Consider the following 18,945-nt stretch of genomic DNA (forward strand, 5'->3'; position numbering starts at 1 on the left):
GGACGGCAGAGTGCTTTGACAGGAGACCGTCGACTAAATACCGCTCAGACACTGCTGTCCCAGCCAACATCACTGCCCTCACTGAGGCCGCTGCCACAGCTGCCCCCGCTGATATTACTGACCAAGATAGACAAGGTCTGTGAATGGGACCTAGGCATGTGTCGATACCGCACAGCGAGCCGGGCTGCCTATTGTAAACTGTGTTTTGGTAGTGCTGCAAATCTCCATAGTATTGGGACACTCACCGCTGAGGATAAGGACGTATCCCTCTTCATCACCTCATCTACTGGACCCCACGGGAGGACACCGGCAACGTCAAAATATACATCATTTACCTCAGGATTGTGACAGAACCCCACTGCGACGCAATCTAGGCAGCACCAGTCACAGACAGAAGTTCAACCGTGACTAGCACCTGAGTGATGTTATATTTTATTGTATTGTCAGCTTTACTTGTCCCTGTTCCTTAAGTTATCCCCATTAGCCTTTTGCTATATTAGGGAATATTATCCCTCTGTTTTCTCCCTGCGTGGAGTTTCTACTGTATAATAAACCCTTTTCACCCTTGGTCTGCGTACAGTCCGTTAGAGCATCCTACGTGCTTGCAGTCTCCTCACACTTGGCATAGTCGGCAGGATGCAGTCCACACGTACGGACATGGCAGACCAAGTGTCTGGGGAGGGCCCCAGGTCTAGTATCTCTCTGGGGGCAATGTTATATAACCTTCCAAAGTTTAATGGTAGCAACACCATGTTATGGAGGTGGACTGAGCATATAATGTAAAGGGAATGATGAGAATGCACCCTATGGTTCCCGTTTTGCAGGCAGAGGTCGCCGTGATGGCTTTAGACGGGGAGGCGAGAGATTCAGTTATGCTGTGGCCTCCCCTGGGTCGAAATACCCTTGACAAAGTATTACAAATACTGGAGGAGACTCACGGGGACCCTACAGATGTAGGAGAGTTACGTATGCATCTGTTCAGGCGTATTCAAAGAGAGGGAGACAGTGACACAGTATATGAACGCGCTGCAAGAAATTCACACTGCCATAGTCAGAAAAAACGGCTTGGGAGATTCCAAATCAGTCACGGCACAGATACCACACATAAAGCAACAAGTGTTCTAAATTACCTGATAAGCACAAGTGCAAGCCAGCAAGCAGAGGGTCCAGGTGTCCGCCCCAACGCTCGTTTCGGAACACCTTCGTCAGGGGGCACTATGTCGGGTAAAAGCCAGAGTTTAAATAGGGAGAAAACCGGAAGAGCAGTCAGTGCCAAAATCGGAAGTCATAGGCCGCTGCCCGGGCAACATACGACCGCCTCACAAGCACAGCAAAGGGCAAGCTGTGACGTCCAGATGACGCGGGGCCCCACATGACCGGACGCCCATAGCCAACATGCGCCGACTAAGAGAGGGAGTCAGATGGCTGCACAGGCGCAGAACAAGATAAATAGCTGCGCATGCGCAGGACGGAAAAAGAGGATAATGGCGACATATTAAAGAAGGGCACCAAGGCACCAGTAAAAAGAACAGAAAACCGCGCCTGCGCAAAACAAAGGGAAAGGATACCCACGGCATATCATGGAAGGGCAACTGAGCCACAACTATGATAAGAGTTAATGCGCCATATAGGTGCCACCCAATGGACACAATGGCATATAAATAAGGGAATACATAACAAATAACAAAATTGAAAACAGCAGCCACAGATATTAATGCAGATGGCAAAAAAAAGGATACTTAATGTTCCATGACTTCTGTAGGGCCTTACGCACCCTATCAGCCTGAGAATTATAACTTGTAACAAATCTAATCTGCTGAGGATTAGAAGAAGAACCTCTCCGTGTGTTGTTATAGAGGAGAGATGAACGAGAGCTATGTTTAGCCCTGTCCCCTGGAGCTGCAGGAAGAAGGACCCCTTAAAGGTGAAAAAATTAGTTAAAGAAAATTCAAGTAATTCCAAAATGAGTTCCCCAAGATGCGGGGAGGAACCGGACTGTTCGAGAAAAAAGCGTACCGCCCTCTGATTTTGAGAAGCAGGCTAGAGAACTCACGGATCGGTTTCTCAATCGGGGTTATAGCCGACGCTCCTTAAAAAAGGCTTATAACAGGGCTAAACATAGCTCTCATTCATCTCTCCTCTATAACACACGGAGAGGTTCTTCTAATCCTCAGCAGATTAGATTTGCTACAAGTTATAATTCTCAGGCTGATAGGGTGCGTAAGGCCCTACAGAAGTCATGGCCCATTTTGTGAGTGGATCCCATATTCTCTAAAATTCTACCAGAGAGACCTGCTATGTCCTTTAGAAGGGCTAAGAATCTAAAGGATCACCTGACGAACAGTCTATATGTGGGCGAACTGAGAACTACGTTCTTGGACGTTGGGACTGCTCAATGTGGTTGTCATCCTTGTGGTCGCTGTGTCGCTTGCCCGAGCATTGATCAGGCCACCACCTTCGCGGACTTTAGTGGCAAGATATATCAGATTAAGAAAATAATCACCTGCGAAACACGGTATGTGATTTACTATGCCACATGTCCCTGCAATCTCATCTATGTAGGATTGACATCACATCAATTGAAGGTGCGTGTGCGCGAGCATGTTTTGGGCATCGAAGCGTCGGCAGGACATGCGGACGCGTCCACGTTGAAGACAGTTCCACGTCATTTTAAACTTTTCCACAATAGTGACAGTAAACTGATAAGGTTTAGACGTATTGATGTCATTGATGCTGATCTCCGGGTGGAAAACTGTCCTCTTGATTAGCACGCCTTGAATCCAGGTGGATTTGGACGCTTAAAACTGTGCATCCTCATGGGTTGAATGAAAATCTTAGCTTTGCCCCTTTTTTGGACCATTGAGATGTGGTCTCCCCCATGCTTGCTGTTTTCTTGTTTTTTGAGTGTTTTTAATTGCGTTTTTCTATTTTATTTTAGTTTTAATCTACTTGAATATCTTTGTTCTCCGGAGGGATCGTAGGCCTACAGATGAAGTGGAACGCAACATATATTTCATCTTGGAGTCATGGACTTGTCTTGCTCTGCGTTTTGATACACGAATACTTGTGGCTTTATAGGATATGATGTGACCTAACTGCCATATGCTAATTCTTATTGCTTTTTTATGTATTACCATGGTATGATATGTGCTCTTTATTAACTTACTCTTATATTGATGCAGTAATATGTGCACTTTTGTCTATTTACCCTGTTGGATTTTTCATGTCTTTGGGACTGTCTGCTATTCATGGCGTTTATGGCATTTTACCTTTGGTTATAAATACACTGTGTTATCTAATAATACTGTATATGCGGGTGATATGGTATGGAATGTCCTTTCAGAGTATGTTGTACACTATTATAAGTCACATTAAGTATCCTTTTTTGCCATCTGCATTAATATCTGTGGCTGCTATTTTCAATTTCGTTTTCCCTTCGTTTTGCGCAGGCGTGGTTTTCTGTTCTTTTTACTGGTGCCTTGGTGCCCTTCTTTAATATGTCGCCATTATCCTCTTTCTCCGTCCTGCGCATGCGCAGCTATTTATCTTGTTCTGCGCCTGTGCAGCCATCTGACACCCTCTCTTAGTCGGCGCATGGCGGCTATGGGCGTCCGGTCACGTGGGACCCCGCGTCATCTGGACGTCACAGCTTGCCCTTTGCTGTGCTTGTGAGGCGGTCGTATGTTGCCCGGGCAGCGGCCTATGACTTCCGTTTTTGGCGCTGACGGCTCTTCCAGTTTTCTATTTAAACTCTGGCTTTTACCCGACATAGTGCCCCATGACGAAGGTGTTCCAAAACGCGCGTTGGGGCGGACACCTGGACCCTCTGCTTGCTGGCTTGCACTTATCAGGTAATTTAGGACACATGTTGCTTTATGTGTGGTATCTGTGCTGTAACTGATTTGGAATCTTAGGATACTAATTCAATTCTTAGTCCGTTGTATGGCAATTTTTTGTGTCCTTTTCAATGTACTGTATTTATAGGCAGCGAATATGGTCCATTGTGTCCTTATGTCTTTTGACAAGCTATCAGCATTTTAGCATGTTTTATTGTTCCTTGCCCTGTATCCAATAAAGCAATTTTACATTATGACTGTAAATTGTTGTCTTGGAAGTGTTTTCTTCCTCCCCTTTCTTAAAGAGTGGATAGAGTAAGATGAACGATTTGACAGGCAGAGAATTGAACTTAATTGTACAACCCAGTCTGGACGGGTTCCAAAATCTACTCCTAGAAGAGGGCACAATCATAGATGTCCTCACATTATGTACTACTTTGAGGACTCTGGTAGCTATTCCGATTATTTTGGGAGCTTGTTCAGGGTACTGTCTGGCTCACCCAAATGAAAAAACCCTCTGAGCTAAATCATTTTGTTGGTCTGACCCAGTGTGGAAAGTGGTCAGAGCACCGTAAGGTGCAACTCATTGTTTGGATCTCCTGAGTGACCAATCCCTTTCAGAAGTCTCTACTGGTGTTCAAATCAACTGAGGGAAGTGGTCGGAGTGCTTCTTAGTGGGTTAGACACCCCCAAGATATAGCTCAGTGGAACAACCGCCTTTCCTTCTGCCTCCAATATGAAGTATCTAAGCCAGATCTCATAGGTTTTAAATAAAAGGAATTAAAACCGGGTGAAGGGCTCATGTTGTTTATGGGATGGTGAATATGTTGCTAATGCATTTGATACGATTTATGCATTGATTTAATGAAAATGAAGAATTTGAGAATACATTGAAGCTTCCCCAAATAAAGTGTTTTTTTTCTTTAATTAGCTACATAGATCAAGAGGATTGAGAGATCCTGAATAAGACACTACGGCACCAGTTGTGGATGTTGCTCACTTGCTTCATTTGAGCACATATGATCATCTTTGCGATGCCTTACCTGCGGTGGGAAGTAGTCTACATAGTGTCCAACTTGCATGTTCACCTGTGAAATCTAAGCAATTCCGGTCTTCTGTGGAGTGTGTCTCACTTTAGAAGGTTGTCAGGAATAACATCTGGGCTGCAGGTCTTAGAGTACCAGGGATAAAGGTAATTGTTAGATGCTTCATGACCGTAACCAAGGACAATGACACATTGGCCCCTGCGGAGAAAAAGCTACAGCACATTTTGGGGAGAGGCTTAGGAGCGTTGACTGAAGGATGGACTAAGCCAGATGTGTAAATCACAACGGACTAAACTGATGAAAATCTGTGTTTACCTGACGGTAACCAGGGTAGGATGGTGAACGCAATGTTTACTAGATTCGAACATGATAGGTGCAACAGAGTTGCCAGGGCACCACTAGTGTTGGTTGCCCTTCTGACAAACACTACTTTGTCCAGCAGGGTGACTTTGTATAGTTGCAGGCTGCCAGAAGTGAAGCTGAAATTGAGATTGGACGGCTGCCTGAAAAGGCCGAACCTAAGCTAGGCTGGTTCTGTCCCCCGTGGGCAGTAGGAGAGGAGCAACAATATCAAGTTTCAGTAGATACAGATGGAAACCTGGACAATGAGCTGATCCGAGGTCGCTTGCTCCTTGATCCAAGGTCCCGTGCTGCCGTGATGTTGCTGGTGGGTCTGTCTCACACTGGACAGCGGTGGTAGAGGTCTTAAGCAATCGTTCCACAACTGTATTCAGTGTCTAGGACACCTTGATTAACTCAGCTACTGAATGAGCTAAATTCAAAGTCCACGCAGGGGGTAGAGCATTTTTCCCATGAGCCACGGGTGACCTCTGAGCAGGAGAGTGCAAGCAATGCAATATGCTACTGCCTGCCCTAAAGGAAACTTGCTCTTGCAAGGGATGCAAACATAAGCAACCAAAGCAGGCTGGGCCACCAAGCGCAAGCTGTCTTCTTTGGACTATGACATTATGAGACAGAGAATTCAAACGGATAGGGAGATCTAGATGATGCAGGAAGGGAGGGGGAGCCGCTGTGGCACTGCAGATGTCGGGTCCTCCAGTAGCAAACAGCCTACGTGTTGCAATGTTGCGCAGAGGGAGAAGTGCGTTGAGGCCTCAACACTATTGTGACCAAGGGCACCAGGACAGGGACCATGGCAGGTGAGTTCAGGCAGGAGCGACAGCAAGGATCCAATAACCAGTGCTGGGAAAAACCCAAGGAGAATGATATTGCCCAAACTACAGGGAGTGGAAGGGACAGGGACTGTGACAGGCGGGAACAACAATGCCTGCTCTGATTGGCTGGTGAGCACCGGCTAAAGTGATTGGTGGCACTGTCGCTGTCCGATAAGACAGAAAGGTTGAAGGGCAGAGACGGCAGGGGTTTTGAACATTGTCAGCTGGTCTGGAGGGCAGAGATGAACACGAACTGCACTAATTGGATAGAATGCACCAAAAGTGCCAAAGGACGGGGTCCCGCTGACCAGCCGGTAAGAGCAGAAGTTTTAGATTCGGATGGTTATCAAACCTTATAATGGATGTGTTTCAATTAAAAATTACGAATACAGGACTGGAAGGGAGTAGAGGAGTGCAGTGCAGACATGCAGCCAGAGACCCTGGGCGCCAGGATAGAACCCAGATGCAGAATTTTAACCCATGTTTCCTGTGTCCCCCAGTGACACGACCGAGAAAACAAGGCTGCTTTCTTTCACAAACATCACACCTGACCATGGGTTGTATCTGTAAATGCAACTTAGCAGCATTAAAGTGAACCTCTGGGAAAAGCGAAGAGTCTCCCTCAGCAAGAAGATCTTTGGGTACAGTCAGGACCAGCTCATTGGAAAGCATTGCCAAACCAAGAAAGAAAGCAAGAAAGCTTGGCTGGTTGGGTAGATTACACAAGAATGAAAACACATAGCAGATTACACAAGAAGGAAAACACACAGCAAGTCAGCAGGAGCAACATGGCAGATGTGACAACCTACAGTACATGGTGAGCTGCAACATGAGCTACATGTTCACAGATCGACCAGAAGAAGAATCCAAATTCACCTGCCAGAAGTGTACTCTACTGGCTCTTTTAGGCTAGGTTCACATCGCACTAGTGCCATCCGTTTAAAGCATCTGCTAAACGGATGCGCTAACGATGATGCCCAAAATCTATTTTTTCTATGATAGCGTTAATGCATGTGCTAACGCATGGTAGCATTGCTTCGGCATGCGTAATAGAGGTCTATGCAAGGCGAATGCGTCCGTTCGCTGTGTGTTCAACCTAATGTACCCGAAAACGTCGTAGATCGCATTCGAAGGTGCGTCACAAAGTAACGGACCATTGCTAACGCATGCTGATTTTGACATGCGCTAGGATGCGTTACGATAATGGATGGCAATGGGTGCGTTAATGTCAGTTACATTGCGTTAGTGCCGCTTAGTAGCGGATCCGTTAAATGGATGACACCTAACACGATGTGAAAACAGCTTTAGAAGAAAAGGTGTGGGGTCTAGAAGAAAGAATTGCAACTTTTGATACTCAAAGAAAATGAAGACTTCCTAGATAGAACAGAAGCATCTATACTGGTCAAAGAAGGTGAAGAAACTATCAGAGAACCTCCAAAAGAAGACGAGTGGAAGCATGTGACCAAAAGAAGCAAGAAGACCATGGAGACATCACCATTCACAGAACTGAGAAACCGATACCAAGGCCTTGAGGACGAAGATTGCACACCTAAGGATGAGGCACTACCAACAAGCAAAAAAGAAAAGGGCACATAGCGACACCCAGAATTGACAACAAAAAGTACAGCCAAGAAGTGAAGAAGAGTGGAAGTGGTGGGAGACTCACTACTGAGAGGCACAGAAGCAGCCATCTGCAGACCAGACATAACTGCAAGAGAAGTATGCTGCCTCCCAGGTGCGAAGATCAAGGATGTGACCGATAGGACAACATATCTCATCAGTTCCAAGGACAACCACCCATTTCTTTTGATACATGTTGGCACCAATGACACGGCAAGGAAGGACCTACTGACAATCTACAAGGACACTGAAGAGTTGGGGAAGAAAAGTAAAGGAACTGGATGCACAGGTAGTTTTTTCTTCCAGGAGATACGCAATGACACCAGGAGATGGAACAGGATCCTTAATGCGAACTGGCTAAGACAATGGTGCAGACAACAAGGATTCGGATTCCTGGACCACGGTGTGAATTACCTGTACGACAGACTACACCTCAACAAACCTGGGAAATACACATTCACCAGAAGACTCGCTACACTCATCAGAAGGGAGTTAAACTAGAAGAGGGGACAGAAAGAAAAACATTAGACTCGAACATGAAGCCAGAAAAAATACTGAGGAAGGATATGAGGTGTGGCAAAGAAGACCCAAGACAACATATTCGTAAGGGAGGTAAGAACATTTCTAAAACAATCCACAGGGAGGAGATTGGAACAAAACAAAATCCTCTAAATTGCATGCTCGCAAATGACAAAAGCCTGACAAACAAGATGGAAGAACTAGAAATATCCACAAGTAACTATGACATAGTGGGAATTTCTGAGACATGGTTAGATGAAAGTTATGACTGGGCAGTTAACTTACAGGGTTACAGTCTGTTTAGAAAGAATCGTAAAAATCGGAGAGCAGGAGGGGTTTGTCTTTATGTAAAGTCTTGTCTAAAGTCCACTTTAAGGGAGGATACTAGCGAAGAGAATGAAGATGTAGAGTCCACATGGGTCGAGGTACAAGTGCTATATCCAGTAAACTAAGTGACATATCACTGGAATTAGGTTCTCTGTCCCTACCTCATACTGCTTTCAGATTACATAGCAAAATCCAGTTGTCAGATTTACTTTAATGGAGGTCGACTATAATGGAAGAATGTTTCGGTACAATAATATTAAAAGAATAAATGTGACAGTGGCAAACGCTTTTTATTACAAGTTTAAATACAAATCCAATAGGAAACGAGGCATCTGGTATATGTCAAAAATACATAAAAAAGTTGTTTTTTTCCTTTTTCTTTTCTTAAAAAAAAATTCTTAAAAAAATATTTAAAAAAAAAAAAAAAAATCACACGTGGTCTCTTTGACGTACAAAAGTCACTTGAAGTTAGAACAGCTTTCTTCCTTCATAGCTAGTGTTCTCCCATAATGTATCTGTAAACAATCAGATTGGATAAGTCTTTGAAGCAAATGGAATAGACCCTTTCATGTGGGCTCCAGAAGGGTAAAAACCAGCATGGAGATACTACACAGTAGTTTCATGTTTCCATAAACCAGTCCTAACATTTCCATTGCTATCCGTGTTTATCGGTGGCTCCTCGGTCACTTCATTTTTAACTGGTTCATTTTGGACAGCCAAATTCAGACCGTATGATTTCTGCTGGCTTTCAAGCTCCACACCGCTGGGTTCGGTCAAAATGTCTTTTTTGTGTGTGGCGGACGGAGGCTTTTCTATATTTCTGCTGTACTTTGGAAGAGTGCTTCCAGCGTCGCTACTGTCTTGGTGGCACTGGTTAAAATGACGCTCTCTGTAGGCTAAGTAAGCCCTCCGGCTTCGAGAGTGACCTTCTGAGTAGCTCTGACGGCTTTTTGGGGCTGCATTCTGCACGCTGCCGTCGACACTGGTGGGCACATCATATGCATATTCCCTAAGCACGGTGAGCCTACTGGAACGGTGTTTACTTCTGTTTTTGTGATGTCTGGACGGGTGACCATTGGGGCGATATTGAACCTCCACGGGTGCAACATGCATCTTAATATCATTATCCAAAGAGTGTTCTGTCAAGCTATTATCAAGCTGAGGTGGTGTGGTGACCGGCAAGGGATTTGTGTTGCATTGTGCTGCGGCTGCCTGCAAATTGGTCAATTTGCAGCCCTGCGAGGAGTTTTTCACGCTTGATGCGCTCTTGTTGGTGCAGGAAGACTCAGCGCTGCTGTTCGTACATTTCGGGGCATCACCGTTGATGCCAGGAGAGCTGGAAGGAGGGGCATTAACTTGGACTGAATATGTGCTCCTACCTGGGCAGAAGGTGTTGACCAACGCTCGTCTCACGTCTTCCCTGTTCATACAGTGGTGAAAAGTCAAAAAGGCACCAAGGCTTAAACAAGTCACCCCAAAAAAGCAGCTGAACACCAGATCCATTGGATAATACAAGGAAACGGATAGAACACCAAAAATCCAAAGGGACACATATAGGAACAGGGTAAGGCTGGCGCCAAGAAGTTGGGCTTGAAATGTCTGCTCGTTCTCCAAGGCGGATGTAGAAACTAAAGACACTGAAAGTGAATCTTGCTGGTTCGCTTCCCCGTTTTCGCTGGCCGCTAATCGTTGCTGTTCTTCGGTTTGCTCCTTCAACTCAAAAACTCTGTCGGGATGGCGCTTCAGCTGAATGAATATACAGAGGAAGTACATGCAGTTTATAAACACGATGAAACTGGCCGGACCATAAAAGGCTCCAAGGCTCGGCTCCCACGCCATCCAGCAACTGGAAAAGGAACAAAAATGCGTCATCACCAGGTTGTAACAAGCACTTTCCCACTACCGCTAAGTACAAGATACTCACTAAGGGGCAGTGGGCTGACTCCCGTAGTTTTTAATATTTGCAGCTGCTGTTATTCCACACACAATTATAGGAATGCCGCCTCCAATAAGGTAGAATCTAAAAAGTGCGAAAAAAAAAAATTAAACAGGTAAATGACCAACAAAAATATGAACAAAAACACAAGCCAATGCAGAAAGTCAGTGCAAACAGCTGTTTCCTTAACCCCTTCATGACTCAGCCTATTTTGACCTTAATGACCTGGCCATTTTTAGCAATTCTGACCAGTGTCCCTTTATAAGGTAATAACTCAGGGACGCTTCAACGCATCCTAGCGATTCTGAGATTGTTCTTTCGTGACATATTGGGCTTCATGTTAGTGGTAAATTTAAGTTGATAATTTTTGCGTTTATTTGTGAAAAAATCAGAAATTTGGCGAAAAGTTCGAAAATTTCACAATTTTCAAATTTTGAATTTTTATTCTGTTAAACCAGAGAGTTATGTGACACAAAATAGTTAATAAATAACATTTCCCACATGTTTACTTTACATCAGCACAATTTTGGGAATTTTTTTTTTGTTAGAAAGTTATAAGGGTTAAAAGTTGACCAGCTACTTCTCATTTTTCCAGCAAAATTTACAAAATCATTTTCTTTAGGGACCACCTCACATTTGAAGTCACTTTGAGGGGCCTACATGACAGAAAACACCCAAAAGTGACACCATTCCAAAAACTGCAACCCTCAAGCTAATGAAAACTACATTCAAGAAGATTATTAACCCTTCACATGAACTAAAGCAACATAGAAGGAAAAAATGAACATTTTAATTTTTCCAACAAAAATGTTCTTTTAACCTCAATTTTTTCATTTTCACATGGGCAACAGGATAAAATGGATCCTAAAATTTGTTGGGTAATTTCTTCTAAGTACACAGATACCCCATATGTGGTCACAAACCAGTTTGGGCGCACGGCAGGGCTCAGAAGGGAAGGAGCGCCATTTGACTTTTTGAATGGAAAATTAGCTTCAATCGTTAGCGGACACCATGTCGCGTATGAAGAGCCCCTGTGTGCCTAAACATTGGAGCTCCTCCAAAAGTGACCCCTTTTGGGAAACTAGACCCACCCCAAGGAACTTATCTAGATGCATAGTGAGCACTTTGAACCCCCAACTGCTTCACAAACTGATCCGTAAAAATGAAAAAGTACTTTTTTTTTTTTTGCAAAAAATTTCTTTTAGCCTCAATTTTTTCATTTTCACATGGGCAACAGGATAAAATGGATCCTAAAATTTGTCGGGAAATTTCTCCTGAGTACACAGATACCTCATATGTGCTCACAAACCACTGTTTGGGCGTATGGCAGGGCTCAGAAGGGAAGGAGCGCCATATAACTTTTTGAATGGAAAATTAGCTCCAATCGTTAGCGGACACCATTTAACGTATGGAGAGCCCCTGATGTGCCTAAATATTGGAGCTCCCCCACAAGTGACCCCATTTTGGAACCACTGTTTGGGCACACGTGGGGACTCGGAAGTGAAGTTGTGACGTTTTGAAACGCAGACTTTGATGAAATGGTCTGCGGGTGTCATGTTACATTTGTAGAGCCCCTAATGTGCCTAAACCCCCCACAAGTGACCCATTTCGGAAACTAGACCCCCCCCAAGGAGCTTATCTAGATGTGTGGTGAGCACTTTGAACCCCTAAATGCTACACAGAAGTAACGCAGAGCCGTGAAAATAAGAAAACATTCTTTTTCCTCAAAAAATGATTTTTTAGCCCGCAATTTTTTATTTTCACAAGGGTAACAGGAGAGATTGGACCCCCAAAGTTGCTGTGCAATTTTTCCTGAGTATACCAGTTTGGGCACACGTCGGGGCTTGGAAGGGAGGGAGCACTGAGCACACTGACTTTTTGAATGCAAAACTGGCTGGAATCAATGGTGGCGCTAGGTCGCGTTTGGAGAACCCGGATGTACCTAAACAGTGGAAACCCCTCAATTCTAACTCCAAGCCTAACCTCAACACACCCCTAACCACAACCATAACCCCAACACACCCTTAACCCTAATTCCAACCCAAACCCCAACCCACCCCTAATCCTAATCCCAACCATAACCCTAACCACAAGCCTAAGCCTAATCCCAACCCTAAACCCAATACACCCCTAACCCTAATCTTAACCCCAATTCCAACCCTAATGGAAAAATACAAATAAATATATTTTCTTTATTTTATTATTTCTCCCTACCTATGGGGATGATAAAGAGGGGGTTATTTACTATTTTTTCTATTTTGATCACTGTGATAGACCCTATCACAGTGATCAAAATGTACCTGGAATGAATGTATGAATCTGCAGCATCGGCCATGGCTTGATGGTAATATATCACCAAATTTCATTGGTGAAATATTACAATCGCTCTGATTGACTGTTTCACTTTCACAGCCAATCAGAGTGATCATAGCCACGGGGGACCAAAGCCACCCTCCCTGGGGTGAAGTACAAGGCCTCCTGTACCTGCGGGTCAGGTGACCTTTCAGTGACACCGGTCATCCGACCCACAGGAACGCGATTTACACCATGACGCCTACGTAGGCGTTATGGGTCGGGAAGGGGTTAATGGTTTCCTACTACTGTTTATTTGCTGACTTATTTGACTTCATTAGAACTTCCTCTGAGCAAACAACTGTTTCATTCATCACTTTCACACATGGATATACAACCTCATAAGTATTTTCCTTGGAAAGAGGCCAAAAGTTGAAGCCTAAGCGGAATAATAATAAAAAAAATGCGCTGCCATTAGGATTATAGTGCCACCTAGTGGATGTAGCTTTAGAACTACAAAAGGATTATGCTGTGCTTGTGTGATTTCTACACATGTATATACCCTACATGGCCACAAGTATCGGCACACATGTCTTAATCAATGAAATCAAATTTGTCAATCAGTCCCATTACCCTCCCTTAAGTATAACCTTCGGCCCCATTACCTCCTTATGTATAACCTCCGGCCCAATTACCCCCCCTATGTATAACTTCTGACCCCATTACCCCACTTATACATAAGGCGGTAATAGGACTGGATGTTATACATAACATCCAGCCGTACGCCTTATGTATAACCTCCACTGGCCACGCCATCTGCCTTCACTAAAATGTGACAGAACGGCTGATGGTACAGAGCTCACTGATACCAGTGCGGTCCTGTAATAGGAACCAATGGTGTAACAAGTCATGACGTTTCTTCTCTCCTAAATCTTCCCCATCACCTGCGAGCGATATTACTGAGAAGTGGAAGGAACCGCAGCCACCAAGTATAGACCATGTAACATTACAGAGCAGGGTCACCGAGTGCAGAGGAGAAGAGGGCAGAAATGTCACCAACGCTCTGCTGACTCCATAACTGTCCAGACCATCTCTTATATTAACATCATGACAAAACCAGTCCCTCCAGGGGGAGCTTCCTGGCCAAGCAGCTGAATGCAGCCTTACATCACCAAGCACAATGCAGAGTGTCGGCAGGAATCGTGTAAAGTACGTTGGTACCAGACTTTGGAGCAGTGGAAACATGCTTTGTGAAGTGATGAATCTGCTAGTCTGATGAACGATTCTGGGTTTGGCGAATGCCAGGAAAACAATTTCAGCTCTACAATTCGGCTATTCTACCATCACATATCGTCTGAATATGAGCTGTTAGCTAATCCATGCAAACCATTTTCGCAAATAAAGTTGGCTGAATCGTCTAAGACCGAATGGCTGAAATGCACCAACAGTTCTGCTCTGCGCTCCTGCCATGCTGTTATTGTTAATGGGTTTACAAATAAAGTGAAGAATATTTTAAATGGAGGATCCAGCTCCATTTTTCAAGGCCAGAAGAACATTACCTTCCTGACTGAACTGTGCACAGATCCATGGATGAGGGACAACGCTATGGGTTGCTTTTCAGGGGTCGATCTAGGCCACTGCTCCAGTGAAGGGAAATCTTAATACTTCAGCATTACAAGACATTTTGGACAATTGTAACTTCCAACATTGTGGGAAAAGTCTGGGGAAGGCCCTTTTCTGTTCCTCATGACTGTGCCCAATGTACTAAGAAATGTCCATAAAGTCATGGTTTGGGGGACGTTGTTGTGGAAGAACATGACCAGTCATACAGAGCCAAAAACCTTCCCTAAGCAGATGTAGCTGCAAAGGGGGAAAAGAGCTCCAAATTAATGCCCATGGGTGTAGGATGGGATGTGATAAAAGCTCCTGTAGGGGCGATGTGTAGTGTCCCAGGACTTGTGCACAGTGTACATTACTACAAACCTTAGCATTGGTCTAGGAGGAGGTGGGAGCTCGTCTGGATCCTGACAGCGCTTGGCTTTCTTGGTGACCTGTTTGTATATGTTGCGGGCAGTGACTCCCACCCACAGCACAGTGGCCAGTGTACAGTAATGCAGGAGAATCCCAATCTGCAAAGCAATGGAAAATTACAATTTAGATTGCAGAGCCTTATAAAGTGAAAGAACACGTTCATCCTTATGAGCTGTACCTCACCCTTATAAAGTAAGCCGGCTAATTATGCGACTGTAAAATGACTTATCTGTAGCTGTAATACCAGACATGGCCACTACTGAAAGAACGGCACTGTGCCTGGTAACCAAGGGGAGCAACGCTTCATGGAGAGTTATGGCCAATAACCGAGGACCCATCACTATGACAAAACCGGGTTTTTTTTTATCTTATTTTTTCCCTGATTATTCAGTTTACATTTTTTTTTTATCTACCATAAGATTCCAGGACACAAGGACCTTTTTTATTTAGAGCTAATTTGTATGGTCTTTACCAAGAGGATGTTCCTCACACTGTAATTATGCAAAACACCCCCTTGTTGAAAAGTATAAAACTTAGCTTTAATTAAAGAAAATCTGAAACCGCCTGGCAGATTTAAAAATAAATAAAATACAGTGGATTGTAAAAGTATTCACCCCCTTAGCACTTTTCACTTTTTGCTACCCCACAACCTGGATTGTCCCTTTTTTTGAAAGTTTACATCAGTTCATGTAAAGAACATGCCTATAACTGTGAACATCTGGTTTTCTTTTTATTGTCAAGCAAACGACAAATAAGTGAAAATAACTGAAAACTTCAGTGTGCATAACTGTTAACCCCCCTAAAGTCAGTACTTTGTAGAGCCTCCTTTTGCAGCAAGTCACTGTGGATAAGTCTCTATGAGCTTTCCAAATCTTGCAACCAGTATTTTTTCCCCATTCCTGAAGGCAAAGTCGCTCCAGATCCTTCAAGTTTGATGGTTTCCTCTGGTGAACAGCAATCTTCAGGTCTGACCACAGATTCTCAATTTGATTAAGGTTGGGGCTTTGACTAGGCCACTACAAAACATCTACACGTTTCCCATTTATCCGCTAAACCTGTTTTCTGCTTCATGACTCGACCAATTTTTACAATTCTGACCACTGTCAGAATGATTCAATGATTCCCACTGATTCTCAGACTATATAAATATATATTATATATAGATAGGCTGTGAGCACAACTCTAACACCATGCAGGATGCTTGGCATTTGCCACAGAACACCAGGATTGGCAAGTTCGCCACTGGCGCCCTGTGCTCTTCACAGATGAAAGAAGGTTCACACTGAGCACATGTGACAGACGGGACAGAGTCTGGAGACGCCGTGGAGAGCGATCTGCTGCCTGCAACATCCTTCAGCATGACCGGTTTGGCAGTGGGTCAGTAATAATGTGAGGTGGCATTTTTTTTGGAGGGAGGCACGGTGTTGGGCTGTGAGCACAACTCCCATCAGTGGAAGTCGGGCACTCAGACTATCCTCATGAAGTCGGTTTCTAATCATTTGTGCAGACATGCACATTTGTGGCCTGCTGGAGGTTATTTTGCAGGGCTCTGGCAGTGCTCCTCCTTGCACAAAGGCTGAGGTAGCGGTCCTACTGCTAGGTTGTTGCCCTCCTACGGCCCCCTCCATGTCTGCTGGCCTGTCTCCTGGTAGCGCCTCCAGCCTCTGGACACTACGCTGACAGACACCGCAAACCTTCTTGCTACAGCTTGCATTGATGTGCCATCCTGGATGAGCTGCACTACCTGAGCCACTTGTGTGGGTTGTAGAGGCCATCTCATGCTACCACGAGTGTGAAAGCACAACCAATATTCAAAAGTGACCAAAACATAAGCCAGAAAGCATTGGTACTGAGATGTGGTCTGTGGTCCCCACCTGCAGAACCACTCCTTTATGAGGGTGTCTTGATAACAGCCAATAATTTCCATCTGTTGTCTACTCCATTTGCACAACAGCATGTGAGATTGATTGTCAGTGTTGCTTCCTAAGTGGACAGTTTGATTTCACAGAAGATTGATTTACTTGGAGTTATATTCTGTTGTTTAAGTGTTCTCTTTATTTTTTTGAGCAGTGTACTTCCATCAAGTGATGCACCCAAATAGGGAGATGTATAGTGTGGTTATCAAAGCCCCTACGCGCCTGTCCAAGCTTTGTCAGTGAATCCCTCTCTCACTGAGATAATCTCAGGATCATTTGGATCCGTTTTCTCTTGTGCACCCTTCGTATCTTGTACATATAGATTTATGTATAGTTGTGTTCCATGTATTTGAATTTTTAATTTTTTCATATTGTTTTAATCCTATAAATGTATATATTTTATGAGACTTACATCATTTCTTTTTTTCTGTTAATATTGGTCATCTTGCAGTGCCTCTCTGTATGTTGTTTTCACACATACTCACTATAGTGTTGGTATTGAGTGATATTGATCGCAGTATTTAGGGGGTTAAACTACGTGGAGTGGTGTGGGCATTGCTCCTGGTAAAAAGAACCGGGAGTCAGCTGTCGTATCAGCTGAACACCTAAGTTGTATTCGAGCGCACACAGGTTCTGTGCACGCAAAATCGACCTGACATACCTAGTACCTCATAGGTCAGGAAGCAATTCCCAACCATGTCGTACTGGATACGTCCAAGGTCGTGAAGGAGTTAAACAACTCAAGTGTTGCTTTAACAGTATGCTTTGGGTCATTGTCTTGTTGGAAGATGAGCCTCCGTCCCAGTCTCAAAACACTGATATACTGAAACAGGTTTTGCTCAAGAATATCCCTGTATTTCGCACCATTCATCATTCCTTCAACTTGGACCATTTTCCCTGTCCCTGCTCCTGAAAAACATCCCCACAGCTTGATGCTGCCACCACATTTCACTGTGGGGATGGTGTTCTTGGGTGATGAGCTGTGTTGGTTTGGTGCCATACAAAACGTTTACTTTGGTGGCCAAGAAGTTACATTTTCGTCTCAACTGACCATAGCACCTTGTTCCATACATTTGGGGAGGCTGCCCCACAAGTCTTTTGGTAAACTCAAAATGAGCCTTCGGCTGTGTTCACACGTTGCGCTTTTTTTCGCGGATTTACCAAAAAATCCGCTCAAAAAATGCCTAAAAGAAGCTTCCCATTCATTTTAATGCATTTTGCACTTTTTGTGGATATTGATGCGTTTTTACCACGAAAAAAAAACACTTCGCGGAAAAAAACGCAGCATGCTCATTAATTTCGCGGTAAATTCCGCATTTCTGGCTATTTTCTGTGTGTCTGAGGACTCTCCAGAAAAAATCGCTACAAAAACGCGCAAAAAAACGTGCGTTTTCTGGGAAGGAGTTCGGTTTTCATGCAGAATTTTTTGCATACGTGTGCACATAGCCTTACAATGTTTGTGTGTAAGTAAAGGCTTTTTTCTGCTCACTCATCCATAAAGGCCACCACTATGGAGTGTACGGCTTATGGTGGTTGTACAGTATGGACAGATACTCCAGTCTCTGCTTGGGAATTCTGCAGATCCTTCAGGGTTATCTTTGGTTTCAGTTCTGCCTCTCTGAATAATGCCCTCCTTGCCTGGGCTCAGAGTTTTGGTGGGTGGCCCTCTCTTGGCAGGTTAGTTGTGGTACCATGTTCTTTCCATTTGATGATAACGGATTTGATGGTGCTCTGGGAGATCAACAGAGATTGGGGATTTTTTTTAACCCAACCCTGACTTATACTCAACAACTTTGTCCCTGACTTGTTTAGAGATCTCCTTGGCCTTCATGGTGGTGTTTTGTTAGTGGTGCCTCTTGATTAAAAGGTGTTGCAGCCTACGTGGCCTTTCAGAAAAGGTAAAGTGTATATAGACACGTGACACTTAGGAAGTCCACCTATGTGCAATCTTTTACTAAGCATGTGATTTATGAAGGTAATTGCTTGAACAAGAAATTTTTAGGGGTTTCATAGCAAAAGGGGTGAATACTTATGCACATGCCAATTTTTAGTTATTTAATCCCATAAATTTAATTTATGCCTATATTTTTCTCATTTCACATCACCAAATTAGACTTTTTTTTAGTGCTGATGCATCACACACAAATCAAATTACAAAAATATTTAAACACATGTTGTAATGTAACAATATAGGTAAAAAGCCAAGGGGGTGCAAGCCACTGTACTTGGAGGAACTGTCACCAGATT

The 18,945-nt window shown here is 44.0% G+C and overlaps 1 protein-coding gene across 1 annotated transcript in view; it reads right to left on the reverse strand.

Moving 5' to 3' along the window:
- Positions 1-8,794: 8,794 nt before the first annotated feature.
- ADGRA3 (adhesion G protein-coupled receptor A3) overlaps positions 8,795-18,945 on the reverse strand; it is a 96,750-nt gene continuing 86,599 nt past the window's right edge. Inside the window, exons 17-19 of the mRNA XM_073574669.1 lie at positions 14,735-14,880; positions 10,448-10,543; positions 8,795-10,369 (exon numbers count right to left, since the gene is read on the reverse strand). Coding sequence (XP_073430770.1) covers positions 9,130-10,369; positions 10,448-10,543; positions 14,735-14,880 — 1,482 coding nt within the window. The 3' untranslated portion in view covers positions 8,795-9,129. The remainder of the gene's footprint in view (positions 10,370-10,447; positions 10,544-14,734; positions 14,881-18,945) is intronic.

The sequence above is a fragment of the Dendrobates tinctorius genome, unplaced genomic scaffold (genome assembly GCF_039654945.1).
Source record: "Dendrobates tinctorius isolate UK_male_01 unplaced genomic scaffold, ASM3965494v1 ptg000039l, whole genome shotgun sequence".
In the NCBI taxonomy this organism is placed as follows: Eukaryota; Metazoa; Chordata; class Amphibia; order Anura; family Dendrobatidae; genus Dendrobates; species Dendrobates tinctorius.